Source organism: Diaphorina citri, unplaced genomic scaffold (genome assembly GCF_000475195.1).
Source record: "Diaphorina citri unplaced genomic scaffold, Diaci psyllid genome assembly version 1.1 scaffold2480, whole genome shotgun sequence".
In the NCBI taxonomy this organism is placed as follows: domain Eukaryota; kingdom Metazoa; phylum Arthropoda; class Insecta; order Hemiptera; family Psyllidae; genus Diaphorina; species Diaphorina citri.
Genome location: NW_007379901.1, coordinates 17,743 through 39,383, shown reverse-complemented (window position 1 = coordinate 39,383; position 21,641 = coordinate 17,743). Strand labels below are relative to the sequence as shown.

The window sequence follows — 21,641 nt, the reverse complement described above, 5'->3', positions numbered from 1 at the left end:
TCTCCGTGATGTAGTCCTTACAGTTGGAATTCTCGAAGGAGAGATAGAATTTGTATTTGGTGTCAAGCAGTTGGAAACACTCTGCCGTGCGCGGACATTTCAGAGGACCACACGATCCGTAAATGTCCACCGAAATGTACTTGGCTAGCTCCAGGGCGTATCTGAATAAATAAATAATAATAAAAAAAACTTAATTTGATGGTCATTACCCATAGGCACAAAACATCAAAAAAGTAATCCTATATCCTATACACAAATATCCAATATACATTATATCTCAGCAAGTCAGCAGTTGCTGAATTAATGGGGTCTTGGCCTTGAGCTTAAGCATATTTTTCAAATGGGTAGAGGGCGTACCTGTGTCGGTTTTTTGTGCACGAGTCAAAGGACCGGCATGACGAGGAGAAGTGAAGGGACAGGAAGGCGTTTACATTCAGCTCCGAATCATTTGCGTTGTGTGTTTTGTACGATTTTAAAAGTTTTACGTGACCAGGGCAGCTTGGGGTCTAGTCAGCTTGGAGAGTAACGCATCTGCTTTAATGTAAGCGTTAGTTCACGGGTTCGATTCCCACTCAGAGCGAACTTTATCCTACGCAGATAAACCCTGGGCCCTGTCATCTGACTTGATAGCGAAAAGAATGTGAGGTTTGGCCCCTAAAATTGCAAAAGTCTTTTTTGGGCTGAATTTTTTCCGCTGTACCCATACCCGCCGCCTTTGGCGCCAAAATTCAAATTAAATTGATCCCAAGGGCAAGGCAATGCCTAGACCCTTGACAAATGGAGTGTGCCTGAAGGAATGTAATGTGTTCCAATCCACTCGAAATTAGTTCCAAGTTTGTTTACATTTATCGTTTTGAGTCGTTCGAAACGGCCAAGTCCTTCTAGTACTCACTGACTTCTCTCGTTGGAGGCATGACAGTTGGACACAAACCAGGCTACCTGGCCGGTCTTATTGGCGGCATAGTTGATTCGGTTCGGGTTAGTTCGGACCCTCTCGTCATAGTACACCCACTTCTCGTAAGGGGTGACAATGTCGCTATCCCACCGATAGGTGGCGGTCCAGTCGACCAGGCTGGCTTGATCGGCGCCAGTCATTTGCACCATGTGAACGGGGCTTTCCAGTTCGTAGATGATCCAGATCTGGAAGAAGGATACATTACATTGAAATGGTGGTCTTTTCTGACGAAATTCATGTGTGCGGAGTCTAGTATGTAGGACTATTGCACCCCTGGAAAAAGGATAGGAAATAGGAACGGCAAATCTCACATGTTGAAGTAGCGGCTTTGGCTATAGCGATGAGCGATGACAAAATCACTGAAGTTAAGCAACGGTTTAAGTGTGATATTTGGATACCTGACGTCTAGGACAAGTGTACCAAGGGTGGCTGGCGTTTTCAAAGTGCACTCGTCCTCGTGAGGACAATTATTTGAGGACCAGCTGATTGAAATTGCATTCATAACGCTAGATAAGGGCCTGAAGTGACCTTAGCAGTCTGCTTCTCACATAAAAAAAGGGTCTAATCTTGTTTCGTCTTACCTCTTACCTGATCTGGACGGTTCTTGGACGGAAGATTGACGAAATTTTGGAACAGTACGGCGTCGGCATTCGTAACGTTCGTTTCGGACAACCTGCAATTATAGAGAAATCTGTAGTGATATCACTGCAATTATAGAAGAATCGGCAGTGATATCACTGCAATCATAGAGGAATCGGTAGTAATATCACTACAATTATAGAGGAATTTGTAGTGACATCACTGCAATTATAGAGGCATTTGTAGTGACATCACTGCAATTATAGAGGAATCTGTAGTGACACACTGCAACTATAGAAGAATCGGCACTGATATCACTGACAATTATAGAAGAATCGGCAGTGATATCACTGCAATCATAGAGGAATCGGTTGTTCGCTGGCTTACATGAGTTTTTAAAAACTTCTCCTTTTTGGGTCACTAGAAACTAATTTTTGGATTATGGATTTTTCTGCAATTATAGAGAAATCTGTAGTGATATCACTGCAATTATAGAAGAATCGGCAGTGATATCACTGCAATCATAGAGGAATCGGTAGTAATATCACTACAATTATAGAGGAATTTGTAGTGACATCACTGCAATTATAGAGGAATTTGTAGTGACATCACTGCAATTATAGAGGAATCTGTAGTGACACACTGCAACTATAGAAGAATCGGCACTGATATCACTGCAATCATACAGGAATCGGTTGTTCGCTGGCTTACATGAGTTTTTAAAAACTTCTCCTTTTTGGGTCACTAGAAACTAATTTTTGGATTATGGATTTTCTCCCATTAATGAAATCTCTCGTTAAGTCATTGGTGGAATCCACCATTAGTCTTTACCTGCAAGCGCTGACAGGGCAGCTTTCGAAGACATTCATATCCATCAGATTCCAATGAGACAGCATTACAGTTTTCACACGACTCGGGTCGTAAGTCTCCGGAATATACATGAGCTGCTCCACAATCCTATCGCTGTCAGGGTTCTGGAACGGCCAAACATGCGCACTCCGGGTTTTTGTTGGTCGCACGGTTCCATCTTTGAAGAACCAAAACTTCCCTGGACCTGTCGTCGAGCCTTGAGGTACGCCACTTCTGGCAGCACCATTTTCAGCCGAATCAGTTGAAAAACTTGAAAGTCCGAGCGGGCTTACGTCATTTGTCGAGTCTTGTGGCAGGGATCGAGGGTGTTTGCACCAGGCTGGCTTGATCGGCGCCAGTCATTTGCACCATGTGAACGGGGCTTTCCAGTTCGTAGATGATCCAGATCTGGAAGAAGGATAAAATTTGATTTGATGGTCATTACCCATAGGCACAAAACATCAAAAAAGTAATCCTATATCCTATACACAAATATCCAATATACACTATATCTCAGCAAGTCAGCAGTTGCTGAATTAATGGGGTCTTGGCCTTGAGCTTAAGCATATTTTTCAAATGGGTAGATACTTATTGGGAAAAATCCTACAATGCTGCAGTGAGCACCAAAGTTGTGACATAATAACACAAAGAAATTGCATTTACATTTACATTTGAGAAGTAAACATTCTGAAATCTTGGATGGAACAATCATCAGACCGATAGCATCCTCGACTTTGATAGTACATTCTCATTTGACAAAATTTTCGATGACAAATTTGAGGAAATCAGGCTGTATATCGTTGATATGCAGCGTTCAATTTCACCTTTCAATGCTTTAGTGTGTGTGAGATTGTTGTTGTAAACTTGTGACTTTAGATACCCCCACAGAAAGTTGTCTAGGGGGGTCAAAGCACATAAAAATGGGGGCCATTTCTCGTCACCAAAACGGAAAATGACACAATTACATCTAGGAAAATGCTCGCGCAAAAGTGATAATGTGTCAATTTTATTATGCTAACGCGTTGTTGAACAGTTTTAGACTCCATGATGACTACTTTTGATATGTTTACAACCAATCTGTCAAAGATTGGGCAAAATAAAACAACGCATAACAAAGAAGAAAGACGATCTATGAAAGAATTAATTGCCATAGACCTGAGCACCTCAGCTGTTCACTCCTCAGTCGACACAAACTTGAGCTCAATTCTGCTAAAGTTTTAGACGAGGAGGGTTCAGCTCAAAGTTTATTGAGCTCGAGATTGAATTGTTCTGAAGAATAAAATAAAAAATCCTAACCTATCCTATCCTATTTATGTCCCTTACATACCGGGTCAGACGGTTCTCCAGCAGGTCATACACCCGGGTCCTGGTGACATCTGACAGGGTGTTCCTGGTGTCCCCGGTGTAATTATCGTAATACTGGGTCACATTGGTAGGCAGGCCGAAGTTGGCCTCAAAGTAGTACGAGAACAACATCTCCTGTTCATCCGTCAACTCTATGGGCCAGGAAATCGCCAGGAATGGCTGGAATTGGAAATAAGTGATTTTTACTGGGCGCACAGTTGGGATAGTACTTGGAGCATGTTCCAGTCTTGGATTGTCCTATTCTCTCCGCCCGTGTGTATTGGGAAGATAAGGATTCCTCGGTAGGTACTGCTGGGAATGTAATAAAACCCAAGACAGAATAAGGGAACTGTAGAACAGCCAGCCTAGTTATCCTGGAAGGAAGCTCGTCTGTCTAGTAACTTATAAGCGCTAGGTCGCGGGTTTGATTCCCTACTGGATTTTATCCTGAACGGATAAGTTACGTTCTCGGAACGGCTGTCTCTCTCCTATCCTGTCTTCCTTCTCTCTGCTTTCTCGAGATGATACCTCAACAGTTACCTAGCTCCAAAAAAAGGGCTTTTTATGACCGCCTGTTATTTTTATGAACGCCTGTTATTTTTATGACACATTTCACACACTGATCTGATCGCTCTATCTCCTGAACCACAACACCTACAAAGCTGAAACTTGGTAGGAATACTTATTCCTTTTATGGGTATAGGTGTGCAATAAGAAAGGATTTTGCGAAACTCTAAACCGATCCTGAGATATGATCAATTTTTGGTCGCTATAAGAAATAGGTACACAGAGTGCAGAGGCACTTAGTAATGCTGTGATACCCACTAAAGTTGTGAAGAAGCTCTCTGCTTTACCACAAATAATTCATGATTTGATTTGGATTATTGGTGTTTTCAACTTTTCTATGGGATGAGGAAAGTAAACTTGTGGATATCTATTCCTGATCTGATCTACATAATATGTATTTCACAATCTTCTACAATAATATTTTCTTCGAATTCTTGGAACTCACTTCTCCTTTAAAAAAAAAAAGAGGTTTGACAGAGGGAACTGTAACTGATAATTTTGATATGTTTACAACCAATCTGTCAAAGATTGGGCAAAATAAAACAACGCATAACAAAGAAGAAAGACGATCTATGAAAGAATTACCTAATTGCCATAGACCTGAGCACCTCAGCTGTTCACTCCTCAGTCGACACAAACTTGAGCTCAATTCTGCTAAAGTTTTAGACGAGGAGGGTTCAGCTCAAAGTTTATTGAGCTCGAGATTGAATCATTGAATTGTTCTGAAGAATAAAATAAAAAATCCTAACCTATCCTATCCTATTTATGTCCCTTACATACCGGGTCAGACGGTTCTCGAGCAGGTCATACACCCGGGTCCTGGTGACATCTGACAGGGTGTTCCTGGTGTCCCCGGTAATAAAATCCGCCCCGGGCGGGAATCGAACCCACGGCCTAGCGCTTACAAGGCAGACGCACTACCAACTAAGCTAACTAGGCTGGCGAACTCACTTCTTTCACTCATTGTATTTTCAGATTTGGACTGGGAGGTCGGGACTGTCTCCTCAAAGCGATCTGCGAGTTCTCAAGACATCACCAGACGAGTGGTACTCCTGATCTTCTATCCCAAATATTACACGTCCTTCTAACGTAAGTGATAACGTGTAGGCATTTTCCTTTTTTAAAAGAAACCGTTAGGAAAGTGCTACGCACATTGCATATCTTACCAGATATCAGGCGTTAACAAGTTAGGTTTGATCCAGGGAATAGAGCAGTTGCAAATGGGTAAAAATTATAAATAAAAATATTACACGTCCTTCTAACGTAAGTGATAACGTGTAGGTAGGCATTTTCCTTTTTAAAAAGAAACCGTTAGAAATGTGCTACGCACATTGCATATCTTACCAGATATCAGGCGTTGACAAGTTAGGTTTGATAGAGGGAATGGAGCAGTTGCAAATGGGTAAAAATTATAAATAAATGGTCGATTCCTATGTGAAAAGTTGGGAAAAATCCAAATCTGAGGTCAAAACTCCGAAAAAGTAACTTTAAAAGGTCGAAAATTCAATTTTTATGATTGCCGTTCTAATGAAAAAGTTCAAAGAGTTGTGACGTCAGACTTTACGCAGTTGTTTTTTCCGTCAGTTAGGTAGCGCCACTATGCAAGCGTGCTAACGGAGGAGCAGAAAGAACTGCGCAGAAATGTATGCGCACAAACACATTAATGCGTTGCCTGCGAGGGAGCTTTGCTCGGGACATTTGATGTGACGTCTTCGCCTACGGGAGCGTATGTCGTGACGTCAAAGTTCACGATTTACCGGTATTTTTTTAAATCGATTTATCTCGGGATCTAGAAGTCGTAGAAGAAAAAAAATTCGTTGGTCCTCATTTTTCCTACTCTATGACTTTGAAACTTCACCCAAGTAAGCGCAACTGATCTAGGTATTCATTAGGTTGGGTGGATATTAGACAGGTTGCTCATTAATTCATTAGGTTGGGCGGAAGAGACCCCTGTAGTCGAAACATTTAATCCGCGAGCTATTACTGCAACCGTTTTAGAACGTTTTACGTCTTTTTACCCCCGTCTTTTTTTCGTAGTCTGAGGAGGAGGGGGAGGAGAAGAAGGAGGAAGAAGAGGAAGACTAAAAAGAAGAATGAGAAAGAAGGAGGGAATCTTGCAAAGGGCGAGAACGAGGAAGAAGATTTGAGGGGAGGAAAAAATGAAAAAGTAAAGTTTTAATCATAACTTTTATATCTCCTTGTATTACGTTCTAATTGAAAAAAAAACTCGAGGTACAGGCTGTCTGACAAAGTTAGGAACCCCTTGTTGTTTTTTTTTTAAGTTTGATTGAGGGACCTGTAACTGCTACAAGGTCCCGAAAGCGAAAAGAGGAGGAAGACAGGATAGGAGAAAGCCAGCTGTTCCGAGAACGAACCTTATCTATTCAGGAGAAAATCTGCCCAGAGCGTGAATCGAATCCGCGACAGAGCTCGCGCTGCCCTCCAAGATACTTATATAGTAGGTACCCTCCAAGATATCAAGGCTTGCAACAAAATTATTGAAATAAATTTTAGGACTTACTTCCTTCGCTCAATGAAAATCTCTAAGAAAGTGGATCAGTGTAAAAATAGCAAAAAGTAAGACAGCAAGACAGACACCTATAGTCAAGACTCAAGTTCACATTTATGACATTTAGCTTCCTCCTACTTATCTTACTGCCCTCATAACACTTTACTACGTGCTTCAATTAGAGGAGCACCCCCCCCCCCCCTCCTCCCCCCCCGTTACATCACTGTGGACGGCGCCGGTAGGGCTGCAAGATCCAAATTTCTTTTGTAATTGTAATTTGTAATTGTAATTTTTATTTGACATTTTAATTCTACATATTTTTCATATAAGTTACTTTCTTTCCTTTTTTCTCGCGATCTTTTTTTTTTTTTACATCACTGTTTGGACCCTCGTTCAAGAACCGGCTTGCCAGCCTAGTTAGCTTAGTTGGTAGTGCGTCTGCCTTGTAAGCGCTAGGCCGCGGGTTCGATTCCCGCCCGGGGCGGATTTCATCCTGATGGGTGATAATGCTCGTTCTCGGAACGGCTGGCTTTCTCCTATCCTGTCTTCCTTCTCTCTTCGATTTCGGGACGATAAGACCTTAGCAGTTACAAGCTAACTAGCTACCCTCCAAGCTAACTTGTCTGGTCTGGCATAAACATGACTGATAGTAATAAATTAATAAAAGGGTAAAACTTTTGGTCAGGATTTTTCCATTAGGTAGGTAGGTAGGTAGGTAACAAGGTACCTATTTTATTATTTTGTACAAAAAATGGGAGTTTTTCCGTCGCACTCCACCTGAGAGATTTTGAAATTTTCGCCTGTGGCGCATATCTCATTTAGCATTAACAAAGAATCTAAGTCCGTGACACATTTTCAGTCTATCCCTTCAGCCACTCACGACTGTCAGAACGTGGTCTCAGACGGTCTGACAGACCTTTTTCCGGCACACACGCTCCGACTGAGGTCTGTCAGATTTTGGCTACAAATTTTACGAGTGGATGCCCTTCGCACTCAACCTTTGCTATTTCTTTAGCAAGGGAAAATGCAGGTTGATATACTCCCTGTTTAAAGTCCCCCCAAGTCAGACCAAGCTAATCTACTCCCTGTTTGAAGTCCCCCAACCAGACAAAACGTCCCCCAACTTAAAATTGTAAAATACAAACCGCTGGCGCTGGAAGGGAGGTCTCATAGTTAGACGTCGTGATATCGTTTCCATAGTAACGCGAGACGTCCGGCCTCCAACAGACATGCACTAAAATGACGGTGAGAACTACGGTGGAGGCCAGGACGGCCAGACGGCGAAATGAGACGCGGGGGGCCATTCCGATTTCGAGGCCGTCATAGGGCGGGTGCGGTGGGGGAAGAGGCCGCGGTCTGTGGGGATGACAAGAGGCGTATTTTAACATCGAATAGCTTTTTACCTATTTGTAAAAATGTTTTTGAGTTTTGAGGGTCCAGAATTTTTACCAGCTCAAAGTTATACGTCTGGAAAGTTCATTGTTAGATAATTCTATTCTTGAATGATATGGTTTGCCCCAAGTCGGTAAATGCTTTCAGTTTCTCACTGCCCTTGACCTTAATCGACGGCCGTAGACTATGTGTGGGCACAGCGTTATGCCGGCCATCGGCCATTCATGCTCCAACTGTCTGACAGACCTAGATGGCGGAGAGTCATTAGTAGGAGCGTGAGTGGCCGGTATATATTTTGAAAGCGGTCAAAATTTCTTGACTTGGCGGGGCGGAGCGCTACCGCGCTCCTTAATATAAGCGAGGAACGATATTTGTGACAAGCATTTATGCTTGAAGACTTTTACTGGCGCGATTCAACCCTATGAAAAGTCACACGACTACGCTTCCAAAATGTGAGGCAGACCAATCTTAATTCTCAATGTGGTTAACTACATTGTGAGCGAATTATTATTATGTATGTATACTAATAAAATTATTAATCACGGATTATATGAAAACCACTAAAAGTATTGTACCTACTATAGGTACCTGTGATTGTTCTAATCCAGTGGTCCTCAAACTGTGCTCCGCGAAGAGCTTCCAGGTACTCCACATAGTTTCATTTTTCTTACCGCATTAAAAATAAATTCCAATATTTTTTTAAACTTTATTATAACATCAAGTGTGTTTTCTATTTCTCCGTGATGTAGTCCTTACAGTTGGAATTCTCGAAGGAGAGATAGAATTTGTATTTGGTGTCAAGCAGTTGGAAACACTCTGCCGTGCGTGGACATTTCAGAGGACCACACGATCCGTAAATATCCACCGAAATGTACTTGGCTAGCTCCAGGGCGTATCTAAATAAATAAAAAAAAAACTTCATTTGATGGTCATTACCTGTAGGCACAAAACATCAAAAGAGTAATCCTATATCCTATACATATATCTAATATACATTATATCTCAGCAGTTGCTGAATTGGGGTCTTGGCCTTCAGCTTGGGCATATTTTTCAAATGGGTAGAGGGCGTACCTAAGATGTGAGAAAACCACTGATTCAGCACTTCATATAAGGAAGGTCATGAGCCAGTCTAGTTAGCTCGGAGAGTAACGCATCTGCTTTAATGTAAGCATTAAAGGATTTAGATGAAAAATTGAAAACTTTAAAGTTAAATATTTCAGTTTGATGATTTTCATTTATTGCCCTTTTTGCACCCAGCTCCTCAATTGGGGTCTTGGCCTTCAGCTTAAGCATATTTTTCAAATGGGTAGAGGGCGTACCTAAGATGTGAGAAAAACACTGATTCAGCACTTCAGTCCTTCAGATAAGGAAGGTCATGGAGCCAGCCTAGTCAGCTCGGAGAGTAACGCATCTGCTTTAATGTAAGCATTCCAGCACACCAACGAGCTGAAAACGCCACCCACGAACTATGAACAAAGTGTTCGAAAATTAGGGATTTTTAATGTTTTAACGTTTTGGTGACAAATTCGGTATATATTTTTAATTTTGTTGTAATATCTGTGTAACGTTTCGTTTTCCGTTTTCGTATCCTTACCCACGAACTATGAACAAAGTGTTCGAAAATTAGGGATTTTTAATGTTTTAACGTTTTTGTGACAAATTCGGTATATCATATTTTTAATTTTATTGTAATATCTGTGTAACGTTTCGTTTTCGTATCCTTCGGTCTTCGCGTGTTCTTCCGTCTTTTTTCTGTGTACTATTACTGTCTAGCGCGGCTGTTCTACTACCTAAAGGTGGCGTTCCGATCCTAGCTGCCGGGTCGCGCGACTTCCATTACAAACTTCCAGTCGAACAAATTATTACTATTATTTTAAATCACATGAAAACCTCATGGGCAGCGCGACCACACTGCTCTCAGAGTGACTGGGCAGCGCTGCCTTTATGGCGCGACCAGGCAGCTCGGCAGCTAGGATCGGAACGCCACCTTTAAACTCTTCTGGGCTTTCAACATAGCAACGAGTGTCCATGGTAAAGTAAGTCTGCTTTAATGTAAGCGTTAGGTCACGGGTTCGATTCCCACTCGGTTGAAGTAACACTGTTACTTGTTTCCAGGGTTCAAGTAGCAACATGTATCCTCAGTGAGGAAGGTTTCATTTGAAATAATGGTCTGGGTCTTTGAAGATGCATGCTACGTAGCATCTTGCGACTTGCTACTTGCGACGTGTTACCTCAGTGTGAAAGCCGCCTAAAATAAACCCGTAAAATCGGGTTTCCCCCCATAAAAGTCCTCTTTGGACTTTTTGGGTCCACTAAGCTTTCACTCGTATGTATCTTTAGACAAGGAATTGAGTGGTGCAGTTTTCATGGTTTTGCCGAGTTATGACAAGAACACAGAAGATAATTAGTATAGTACACCCACTTCTCGTACGGGGTGACAATGTCGCTATCCCACCGATAGGTGGCGGTCCAGTCGACCAGGCTGGCTTGATCGGCGCCAGTCATTTGCACCATGTGAACGGGGCTTTCCAGTTCGTAGATGATCCAGATCTGGAAGAAGGATACATTACATTGAAATGGTGGTCTTTTCTGACGAAATTCATGTGTGCGGAGTCTAGTATGTAGGACTATTGCACCCCTGGAAAAAGGATAGGAAATAGGAACGGCAAATCTCACATGTTGAAGTAGCGGCTTTGGCTATAGCGATGAGCGATGACAAAATCACTGAAGTTAAGCAACGGTTTAAGTGTGATATTTGGATACCTGACGTCTAGGACAAGTGTACCAAGGGTGGCTGGCGTTTTCAAAGTGCACTCGTCCTCGTGAGGACAATTATTTGAGGACCAGCTGATTGAAATTGCATTCATAACGCTAGATAAGGGCCTGAAGTGACCTTAGCAGTCTGCTTCTCACATAAAAAAAGGGTCTAATCTTGTTTCGTCTTACCTCTTACCTGATCTGGACGGTTCTTGGACGGAAGATTGACGAAATTTTGGAACAGTACGGCGTCGGCATTCGTAACGTTCGTTTCGGACAACCTGCAATTATAGAGAAATCTGTAGTGATATCACTGCAATTATAGAAGAATCGGCAGTGATATCACTGCAATCAAAGAGGAATCGGTAGTAATATCACTACAATTATAGAGGAATTTGTAGTGACATCACTGCAATTATAGAGGAATCTGTAGTGACACACTGCAACTATAGAAGAATCGGCACTGATATCACTGCAATCATACAGGAATCGGTTGTTCGCTGGCTTACATGAGTTTTTAAAAACTTCTCCTTTTTGGGTCACTAGAAACTAATTTTTGGATTATGGATTTTCTCCCATTAATGAAATCTCTCGTTAAGTCATTGGTGGAATCCACCATTAGTCATTAGTCTTTACCTGCAAGCGCTGACAGGGCAGCTTTCGAAGACATTCATATCCATCAGATTCCAATGAGACAGCATTACAGTTTTCACACGACTCGGGTCGTAAGTCTCCGGAATATACATGAGCTGCTCCACAATCCTATCGCTGTCAGGGTTCTGGAACGGCCAAACATGCGCACTCCGGGTTTTTGTTGGTCGCAGGGTTCCATCTTTGAAGAACCAAAACTTCCCTGGACCTGTCGTCGATCCTTGAGGTACGCCACTTCTGGCAGCACCATTTTCAGCCGAATCAGTTGAAAAACTTGAAAGTCCGAGCGGTCTTACGTCATTTGTCGAGTCTTGTGGCAGGGATCGGGGGTGTTTGAGTCTTTCAACGCCCTGCGTGCTGTCTTCGCCGACAGGTTCGTTATCAAAGTCACTCGCCAGGTCAATATATTGGACGGGGTCGGTTGGCAGCACCATTTTCAGCCGAATCAGTTGAAAAACTTGAAAGTCCGAGCGGGCTTACGTCATTTGTCGAGTCTTGTGGCAGGGATCGAGGGTGTTTGAGTCTTTCAACGCCCTGCGTGCTGTCTTCGCCGACAAGTTCGTTATCAAAGTCACTCGCCAGGTCAATATATTGGACGGGGCCAGGGTCTGACTTGGAGATATGAGTGAGGTCTTTGAGCAGTTCGGATGCAAAGTTGACGGGCGTGAGGTGAGGTGTGGTGGGGATCTGATGAGTGGGAACGAAACGAGGATGGATTAGTGAGCAGTTCGGATGCAAAGTTGACGGGCGTGAGGTGAGGTGTGGTGGGGATCTGATGAGTGGGAACGAAACGAGGATGGATTAGGGGATCTGTGTTTCATTGTCACTTGAATAAAAATAAAAAAAAAGTTGAAAACAAAAACTCTCATACTTACAATTCTTTCTTTTTTCTTCGCCTTTTCCCGTGTACAGACGGGGTCTGCGTTTTTCGTCAACCTCTCAATTAGCCCTAACTAGGGTGATTGCAAAATAAAAAGAAGTTGAAAACAAAAACTCTCATACCTACAATTCTTTCTTTTTTCTTCGCCTTTTCCCGTGTACAGACGGGGTTGGGCTTTTCGTCAGCCTCTCAATTTAAAGGGTTGGGGGGGGGTGCTCCGTACTGTTTACAGCAGTTGCTTGGTGCTCCGCGGCCAAAAAAAGTTTGAGAACCACTGTCTAATCCAAATCTTAAGTACCCACCTACTGGTAAATAACATTCCTGGTTACCTGGTTTTATAGTTATACGTAGAACTCTAAAACAAAACAGGATTAGAGAGAGAGAGATTATTGCTCCTGGGGCTAAAGGGTTGGGGGGGGGTGCTCCGTACTGTTTACAGCAGTTGCTTGGTGCTCCGCGGCCAAAAAAAGTTTGAGAACCACTGTCTAATAGTCTAATCTATATCTTAAGTACCCACCTACTGGTAAATAACATTCCTGGTTACCTGATTTTATAGTTATACGTAGAACTCTAAAACAAAACAGGATTAGAGAGAGAGATTATTGCTCCTGGGGTGGACTTTATCTTGAACGGATAATGCTCGTTCTCGGAACGGCTGGCTTTCTCCTATCCTTCTCTCTTCGATTTCGGGACGATAAGACCATAGCAGTTACTGTTCCATCCATCAAACCTCTTGGAAAAAAAAATAATAATAAAAGAAGATTTGTGCCTCCTAAAAAAACTACGAAAACCAATAATTGTACCCAAAACACCGTCACTTACTTTGTCTATGGAAGTTTGTATTTTGCCTGCGACGCCGACGACACAAATCGACGTTGTTTGTGCCATTTCTCGTCGTTTCCTTGTCCCTAAATAAGGACAGTAATCCGATGAATCTTTTCCCGCGTCCGAACGGCAAAAAGTCCAATTTCTTTGAAGGAGGAATTCAAACTAGTGTTGGGAACTCGGTTGGGAAACTAAAGCTCTCGTTATTCGTTAACACGTTTTGCTTGGAGGTTCTGATTAAATTCCCTCACACGGTGTTAAACACAAATGTGCCAATACCAACCTCCAACCTATAACTTATTCCTAGGCATAAATACTGATAATACGAACACTCGTATATATGTGATGTGACTATGTATTGTCAGTACCTATTCATACATATGTGACTATGTATTGTCAGTACCTATAAGTACTTATATTCACATTACTTATCTATACTTTACGGTATGATTGTACCTACTCCTATACATTTTCGCTTTTGCCTGTAAATACATTACTTAGAATAGTGAATCAGTTAGGCGGTTAGGTCTGTCTAACCTAATATTAGAAGCTCAGACGCGCGACTTTGAGTAGCGCGCACGGCGTAGTCTCTTGCAAAACCATGAAAATGATATTATAGAGTCTACACACAGGGTGTTTAACTTACTTACTTTGTCTATGGAAGTTTGTATTTTGCCTGCGACGCCGACGATACAAATCGACGTTGTTTGTGCCATTTCTCGTCGTTTGCTTATCCCTAATAAGGACAGCAATCCGATGAATTTTTTCCCGCGTCGGAACGGCAAAAAGTCCAATTTCTTTGAAGGAGGAATATATAAACTAGTGCTGGGAACTCGGTTGGGAAACTAAAGGAAGCTCTCGTTATTCGTTAACACGTTTTGCTTGGAGGTTCTGATTAAATTCCCTCACACGGTGTTAAACACAAATGTACCAATACCAACCTCCAACCTATAACTTATTCCTAGGCATAAATACTGATAATACGAACACTCGTATATAATTATGTGATGTGACTATGTATTGTCAGTACCTATAAGTACTTATATTCACATTACTTATCTATACTTTACGGTATGATTGTACCTACTCCTGTACATTTTCGCTTTTGCCTGTAAATACATTACTTAGAATAGTGAATCAGTTAGGCGGTTAGGTCCGTCTAACCTAACATTAGAAGCTCAGACGCGCGACTTTGAGTAGCGCGCACGGCGTAGTCTCTTGCAAAACCGTGAAAATGATAATATAGAGTCTACACACAGGGTGTTTAACTTAAAAATGCCCCATAGCCCATAAACCCGTAAAATCGGGTTTCCCCCCATAAAAGTCCTCAGTTTACTTTTTGGGTCCACTAAGCTTTCACTCGTATGTATTATTTTTTCTTACTTTGTCTATGGAAGTTTGTATTTTGCCTGCGACGCCGACGATACAAATCGACGTTGTTTGTGCCATTTCTCGTCGTTTGCTTAATCCCTAAATAAGGACAGCAATCCGATGAATTTTTTCCCGCGTCCGAACGGCAAAAAGTCCAATTTCTTTGAAGGAGGAATATGAACTAGTGCTGGGAACTCGGTTGGGAAACTAAAGGAAGCTCTAACACGTTTTGCCTGGAGGTTCTGATTAAATTCCCTCACACGGTGTTAAACACAAATGTATACCAATACCAAGCTATAACTCATTCCTAGGTATAAATACTGATAATACGAACACTCGTAAGTGACTATGTATTGTCAGTACCTATTCACATTACTTATCTATACTTTACGGTATGATTGTACCTACTTTTATACATTTTCGCTTTTGCCTGTAAATACATTACTTAGAATAGTGAATCAGTTAGGCGGTTAGGTCCGTCTAACCTAATATTAGAAGCTCAGACGCGCGACTTTGAGTAGCGCGCACGGCGTAGTCTCTTGCAAAACCGTGAAAATGATATAGAGTCTACACACAGGGTGTTTAAACGTGTTTTGGCACTAAAAACTGACCATCGAAAATTTGACCCGATTACATTACTTTCCTTCCTATAGGATAAGGAAAGTAAAAAAACAGACTGATTACTGTACGCGTTTCTGACTAATCTATTCTGTTCAAACGACAAGGCAGACTTAGAATAATATCCTACAATTATCACCATTGACGAGTATTAGGTGAGTCATGTAAATGAACCTATTAGTGTAAACAATGGAAGTGAGTTTTCCCTTTTTACTCGAGATTTTTTTCTCCTTTAGTATCGGTTGGCCGTATTTTGACCGCTTTTCGGCGGTTTTCAGCTCTACTGACTAAGGGGTTAGAGATATTGTAAAAGTTATGGCAGAATAACACCCAAATAAGCATAACCCAAAAAAGCATGTTAGTTGTATGTATTATTCTTTAACCCATCAAATATACGAGACCTTGTTTAGACTACTGGGTCAGTCCTATTCGGACAGGATAAACAAGGTATATTCTATTCTATTCTATTCAATAGGATAAGGAAAGTCGTGTGATGTTCACACCAGATTTTTACTGGAGATCATTCCCCATTGAATAGAGAGGTTTTGAAACCAAAACTAGCGTCCCATTAACTGAACCCTTTAATGTTATCTGACGAAAGCTCGTTTCTGCACACTTAATTTTTGTAGCTAGGTATAAGAGAAAGCTGAGAAAGATCACAAAACTGATGAGACAAAGACCGCGGGCCAATTTAAAAAAAGGCTTGCGGCGCGGTGTGAAAAAAAAAATAAATAAAATGAAAAATAAAAATATTTACGTTACTCTGGTACAACATTCATGTGCAGGTGCCCCGGAAAGATTGGAGTATGGAGTCTTGAAAAGTATGCCGCGGTGGCAACAATTTTGAGAAGCGCTGATATTTTGCCTTGGGTTTTGTTACAGGCCCAGCAGTACCGAGGAATCATTATCTTCCCAATATACACGGGGGGGCAAACAGGGGGGGGGGGTACCAGATAAAAAAAAAATCCAGGGCCCTCGCCATATGACAAGTGTTGAAAAGTAGGTAGTTACTAGTTACCTATATACCTTGGTACTGATATGGTACCTATATTTCTGTACCTATACTGATACGAGGTATCTATCGAGGCAACAGAATGTAGAGTGTTTACAATGTGTCGATAATTTGTACCGGGTGAGGTTGAAAAATGGGGGCCCCAAAACGCCCCCATCCGATAGATACTCTAGGCCAGGCTTGTCCAACCCGCGGCCCGCGGGCCGCAGATTCCTCTAAAGATAAACTTTTGAAATTCAGGGCACATATTTAGGTAAGGTATATAAACATACCTTGAAAATTTGAGCTCTTAATAACAAGCCTGAGTTAGCTTGGAAGGTATAACACGACTTCCGATCTAATGAATGCCCGAGTCGAGAGTTCACGATTCCAGCTCGGGACGAACTTTTTCTAGCCAGCCTAAGTTAGCTTGGAAGGTACAACACGTCTATCTTGTAATGCCTAGATCGAGAGTTCGGTACCTACTTGTGCAGAAGTCGCATCCATGGAATATTGCTACCAAAGGAACTGGCACAAACAAGCAGTGACCAGTGTTATTATAGGGTTAGGTTAAATGCAAGAAGGAGTTTTCACAATTAGAGCAGTGATTAGTGTTATTATAGGGTTAGGTTAAAAACAAAAAAGCGCTTTTCTTTTTCATGGACGTGACTTCTGCATAATTACCGAGAGTTCGATTCCCGCCCGGGACGAACTTTATCCTACACAGTTAAGGTTGACTGGAAACAGCTGGCTTTCTTCCAGATCCTGTCTTCCACTCTTCGATTTCGGGAAGATAAGACGTCCGCTGTTACAGTTCCCTCTATCAAACCCCTAGAAAACAAAATATCTGGTGCGAACATCACATTTGTGAACTACATACCAAATTTCAAGTCTCTAGCTCATACCGTTCCCGAGATATTGTTAAAATACACCAAAAACCGCTAAAAAGCGGCTACATACCAAATTTCAAGTCTCTAGCTTATACCGTTCCCGAGATATTGTTAAATTACACCAAAAACCGCCCAAAAGCGGTAAAATGCCGCCAACCCAAATTTCAAGTCTCTAGCTCATACCGTTCCCGAGATATTGTTAAATTACACCGAAAACCGCCAAAAAGCGGTAAAATACCGCCAAGCGTTGAACCGATCTTAACCAAAAGTTTCGTGTTGCATCCTTGTCACGTTTGACATCTATGTACATACCAAATTTCAAGTCGCTAGCCCTTACCGTTCTCGAGATATTTTTTTTTACAGACAGACAGACACACACACGGACCAATGGCTGAAACTTTGGATTTAGGTTCTAGGGACCTCAAAACGTGTTTTGGCACTAAAATCTGACCATCGAAATTTTGACCCGATTACATTACTTTCCTTCCTATAGGATAAGGAAAGTAAAAAAAAACACACTGATTACTGATGTACGCGTTTCTGACTAATCTATTCTATAATATTCAAACGACAAGGCAGACATAGAATAATATCCTACAATTATCACCATTGACGAGTATTAGGTGAGTCATCTAAATGAACCTATTAGTGTAAACAAAGGAATGAAGTGAGTTTTCCCTTTTTACTCGAGATTTTTTTCTCCTTTAGTATCGGTTGGCCGTATTTTGACCGCTTTTTGGCGGTTTTCAGCTCTACAAACTAAGGGGTTAGAGATATTGTAAAAGTTATGGCAGAATAACACCCAAATAAGCATAACCCAAAAAAGCATGTTAGTTGTATGTGTTATTTTTTAACCCATCAAATATACGAGACCTTGTTTAGACTGCTGGGGTAAAGGGACTTTTCAGTCCTATTCGGGCAGGATAAAGTAACAAGGTATATTCTATTCTATTCAATAGGATAAGGAAAGTCGTGTGATTTTCACACCAGATTTTTACTGGAGATCATTCCCCATTGAGTAGAGAGGTTTTGAAACTAAAATTAGCGTCCCGTTAGCTGGACTCTTTAATGTTATCTGACGAAAGCTCGTTTCTGCACACTTAATTTTTGTAGCTAGGTATAAGAGAAAGATCACAAAACTGATGAGACAAAGACCGCGGGCCAATTTAAAAAAAAATCTGGTGTGAACATCACACGACTTTCCTTATCCTATTAAATGATGCTTATTTGAGTGTTCTTTTACCCTAACTTTTACAATATCTCTAACCGTTTTGTCGCTATAGCTGAAAACCGCCAAAAAAACGGTCGAAATCTGTCCAAAAGCGGTCAAAATTCCGCCAAGCGCAGCAACAATCTCAACCCTGGGCCCTGTCATCTGACTTGATAGCGAAAAGAATGTGAGGTTTGGCCCCTAAAATTGCAAAAGTCTTTTTTGGGCTGAATTTTCTCCGCTGTACCCATACCCGTCCCCCTTTGGCGCCAAAATTCAAATTAAATTTATCCCAAGGGCAAGGCAATGCCTAGACCCTTGACAAATGGAGTGTGCCTGAAGGCACGTGATGTGTTCCAATCCACTCGAAATTTGTTCTTTTTTTTAAAGATGAGTGTTCCACCGCCGTTTTTATTTCGTAGCAATGAAACAACTGCTACATTAGACGCATGTGGCTCATCAGATGGGCGAGAAGAGACACAATACTTCCCATTTATTCTGTGTCGTAGCATGCCCATCCCGTAGTATGCCTCTCATCAGATGGGCGAGAAGAGACACAATACTTCCCATTTACGGTGTGAGTTAACATGCCCATCCCGTAGTATGCCTCTCATCAGATGGGCGAGAAGAAGACAAATACTTCCCATTTAGGTGCTGGGTCAACACGAGAACCAGAAAGTAACCCGTAAATTATTTGCAATCGAAAAACGAGTACAAATTTTTGTCGATGGTGGGATTCGAACCCGGGACCTTCTGCATGGCAAGCAAGCACGTTACCACTACGAGTACAAATTTTTGTCGATGGTGGGATTCGAACCCGGGACCTTCTGCATGGCAAGCAAGCGCGTTACCACTGGACCCACCGTGCCCACCGTATCTTTTGACAAGGAATCGAGTGGTGCAGTTTTCACGGTTTTGTCGAGTTATGACAAGAACACAGAAGACAATTAGTCCTTACCTAACTATTTATGGGTCGAGGGGAACACACCACATGCCTTCAGGCACACGCCATTTATCAAGGATCTAGATTTACCTTGCCCTTATGCCTCGTTTACATTCAGCTCACTTCTGTGGCAATGAGCAGGAAAGTGGGCAGGGAATTGGGCATGACGAGAATGTAAACACCTCACTCGCCTCGCCACTTCTACTGCCACTGCTCCTGCCCTGTGCTCCCCTTATTGTCGGTTTTTTGTGCACGAGTCAAAGGACCGGCATGACGAGGAGAAGTGAAGGGGCAGGAAGGCGTTTACATTCAGCTCCGAATCATTTGCGTTGTGTGTTTTGTACGATTTTAAAAGTTTTACGTGACCAGGGCAGCTTGGAGAAGTAGTTTAGGAAGGGAAGTGAGCTGAATATAAACACACAACTTCTGCCTTCACTTCTCAAGCAGTAAAGAGAGAAGTAAATACGGCAGGACGAGTAGCAGGAGACGGGGCTGAATGTAAATGAGGCATTTGAAGGAAGGGAAATGAACTTCAGAAGAGGGGGGAGGTCGTCTCAGTTTCCGAATGGAAAACACACCTCAGCTTGTTACTCCCTCTCTCTCTCAAATTCTTTGTGGTACAGCAGAGCTTTTTCACAACTTTTGTGGATATCACAACATTAATAATAATAATAATAATAATAGTGCTTATTTATACTGCTCACATAGGACTGAAAAGTCCCTTTACTCCAGCAGTAGGCTACTACTATTATTGTGGTCAAATTCTCAAATTATATTGAGGATAAAATTCCATACCTCGGCTGGGATTGAACCCACGCCCTCCTGTTTACCAGGCGAGCGCCTTGACCACTACACCACCAATGTACCCACACTTTGCAAGTGAATAACTGTGCCAATAAGCCCTTGAGTAGAATAACTGTGCCAATAAGCCCTTGAGTAGAATAACTGTGCCAATAAGCCCTTGAGTAGAATAACTGTGCCAATAAGCCCTTGAGTAGAATAACTGTGCCAATAAGCCCTTGAGTAGAATAACTGTGCCAATAAGCCCTTGAGTAGAATAACTGTGCCAATAAGCCCTTGAGTAGAATAACTGTGCCAATAAGCCCTTGAGTAGAATAACTGTGCCAATAAGCCCTTGAGTAGAATAACTGTGCCAATAAGCCCTTGAGTAGAATAACTGTGCCAATAAGCCCTTGAGTAGAATAACTGTGCCAATAAGCCCTTGAGTAGAATAACTGTGCCAATAAGCCCTTGAGTAGAATAACTGTGCCAATAAGCCCTTGAGTAGAATAACTGTGCCAATAAGCCCTTGAGTAGAATAACTGTGCCAATAAGCCCTTGAGTAGAATAACTGTGCCAATAAGCCCTTGAGTAGAATAACTGTGCCAATAAGCCCTTGAGTAGAATAACTGTGCCAATAAGCCCTTGAGTAGAATAACTGTGCCAATAAGCCCTTGAGTAGAATAACTGTGCCAATAAGCCCTTGAGTAGAATAACTGTGCCAATAAGCCCTTGAGTAGAATAACTGTGCCAATAAGCCCTTGAGTAGAATAACTGTGCCAATAAGCCCTTGAGTAGAATAACTGTGCCAATAAGCCCTTGAGTAGAATAACTGTGCCAATAAGCCCTTGAGTAGAATAACTGTGCCAATAAGCCCTTGAGTAGAATAACTGTGCCAATAAGCCCTTGAGTAGAATAACTGTGCCAATAAGCCCTTGAGTAGAATAACTGTGCCAATAAGCCCTTGAGTAGAATAACTGTGCCAATAAGCCCTTGAGTAGAATAACTGTGCCAATAAGCCCTTGAGTAGAATAACTGTGCCAATAAGCCCTTGAGTAGAATAACTGTGCCAATAAGCCCTTGAGTAGAATAACTGTGCCAATAAGCCCTTGAGTAGAATAACTGTGCCAATAAGCCCTTGAGTAGAATAACTGTGCCAATAAGCCCTTGAGTAGAATAACTGTGCCAATAAGCCCTTGAGTAGAATAACTGTGCCAATAAGCCCTTGAGTAGAATAACTGTGCCAATAAGCCCTTGAGTAGAATAACTGTGCCAATAAGCCCTTGAGTAGAATAACTGTGCCAATAAGCCCTTGAGTAGAATAACTGTGCCAATAAGCCCTTGAGTAGAATAACTGTGCCAATAAGCCCTTGAGTAGAATAACTGTGCCAATAAGCCCTTGAGTAGAATAACTGTGCCAATAAGCCCTTGAGTAGAATAACTGTGCCAATAAGCCCTTGAGTAGAATAACTGTGCCAATAAGCCCTTGAGTAGAATAACTGTGCCAATAAGCCCTTGAGTAGAATAACT

General features: G+C 41.9%; 1 protein-coding gene across 1 annotated transcript in view; it reads right to left on the bottom strand.

Moving 5' to 3' along the window:
* LOC103519010 (glycoprotein 3-alpha-L-fucosyltransferase A-like) overlaps positions 1-21,641 on the bottom strand; it is a 32,293-nt gene that overhangs the window by 895 nt on the left and 9,757 nt on the right. Inside the window, exons 3-8 of the mRNA XM_026830644.1 lie at positions 12,035-12,290; positions 11,589-11,850; positions 11,149-11,233; positions 10,614-10,745; positions 893-1,008; positions 1-161 (exon numbers count right to left, since the gene is read on the bottom strand). Coding sequence (XP_026686445.1) covers positions 1-161; positions 893-1,008; positions 10,614-10,745; positions 11,149-11,233; positions 11,589-11,850; positions 12,035-12,290 — 1,012 coding nt within the window. The remainder of the gene's footprint in view (positions 162-892; positions 1,009-10,613; positions 10,746-11,148; positions 11,234-11,588; positions 11,851-12,034; positions 12,291-21,641) is intronic.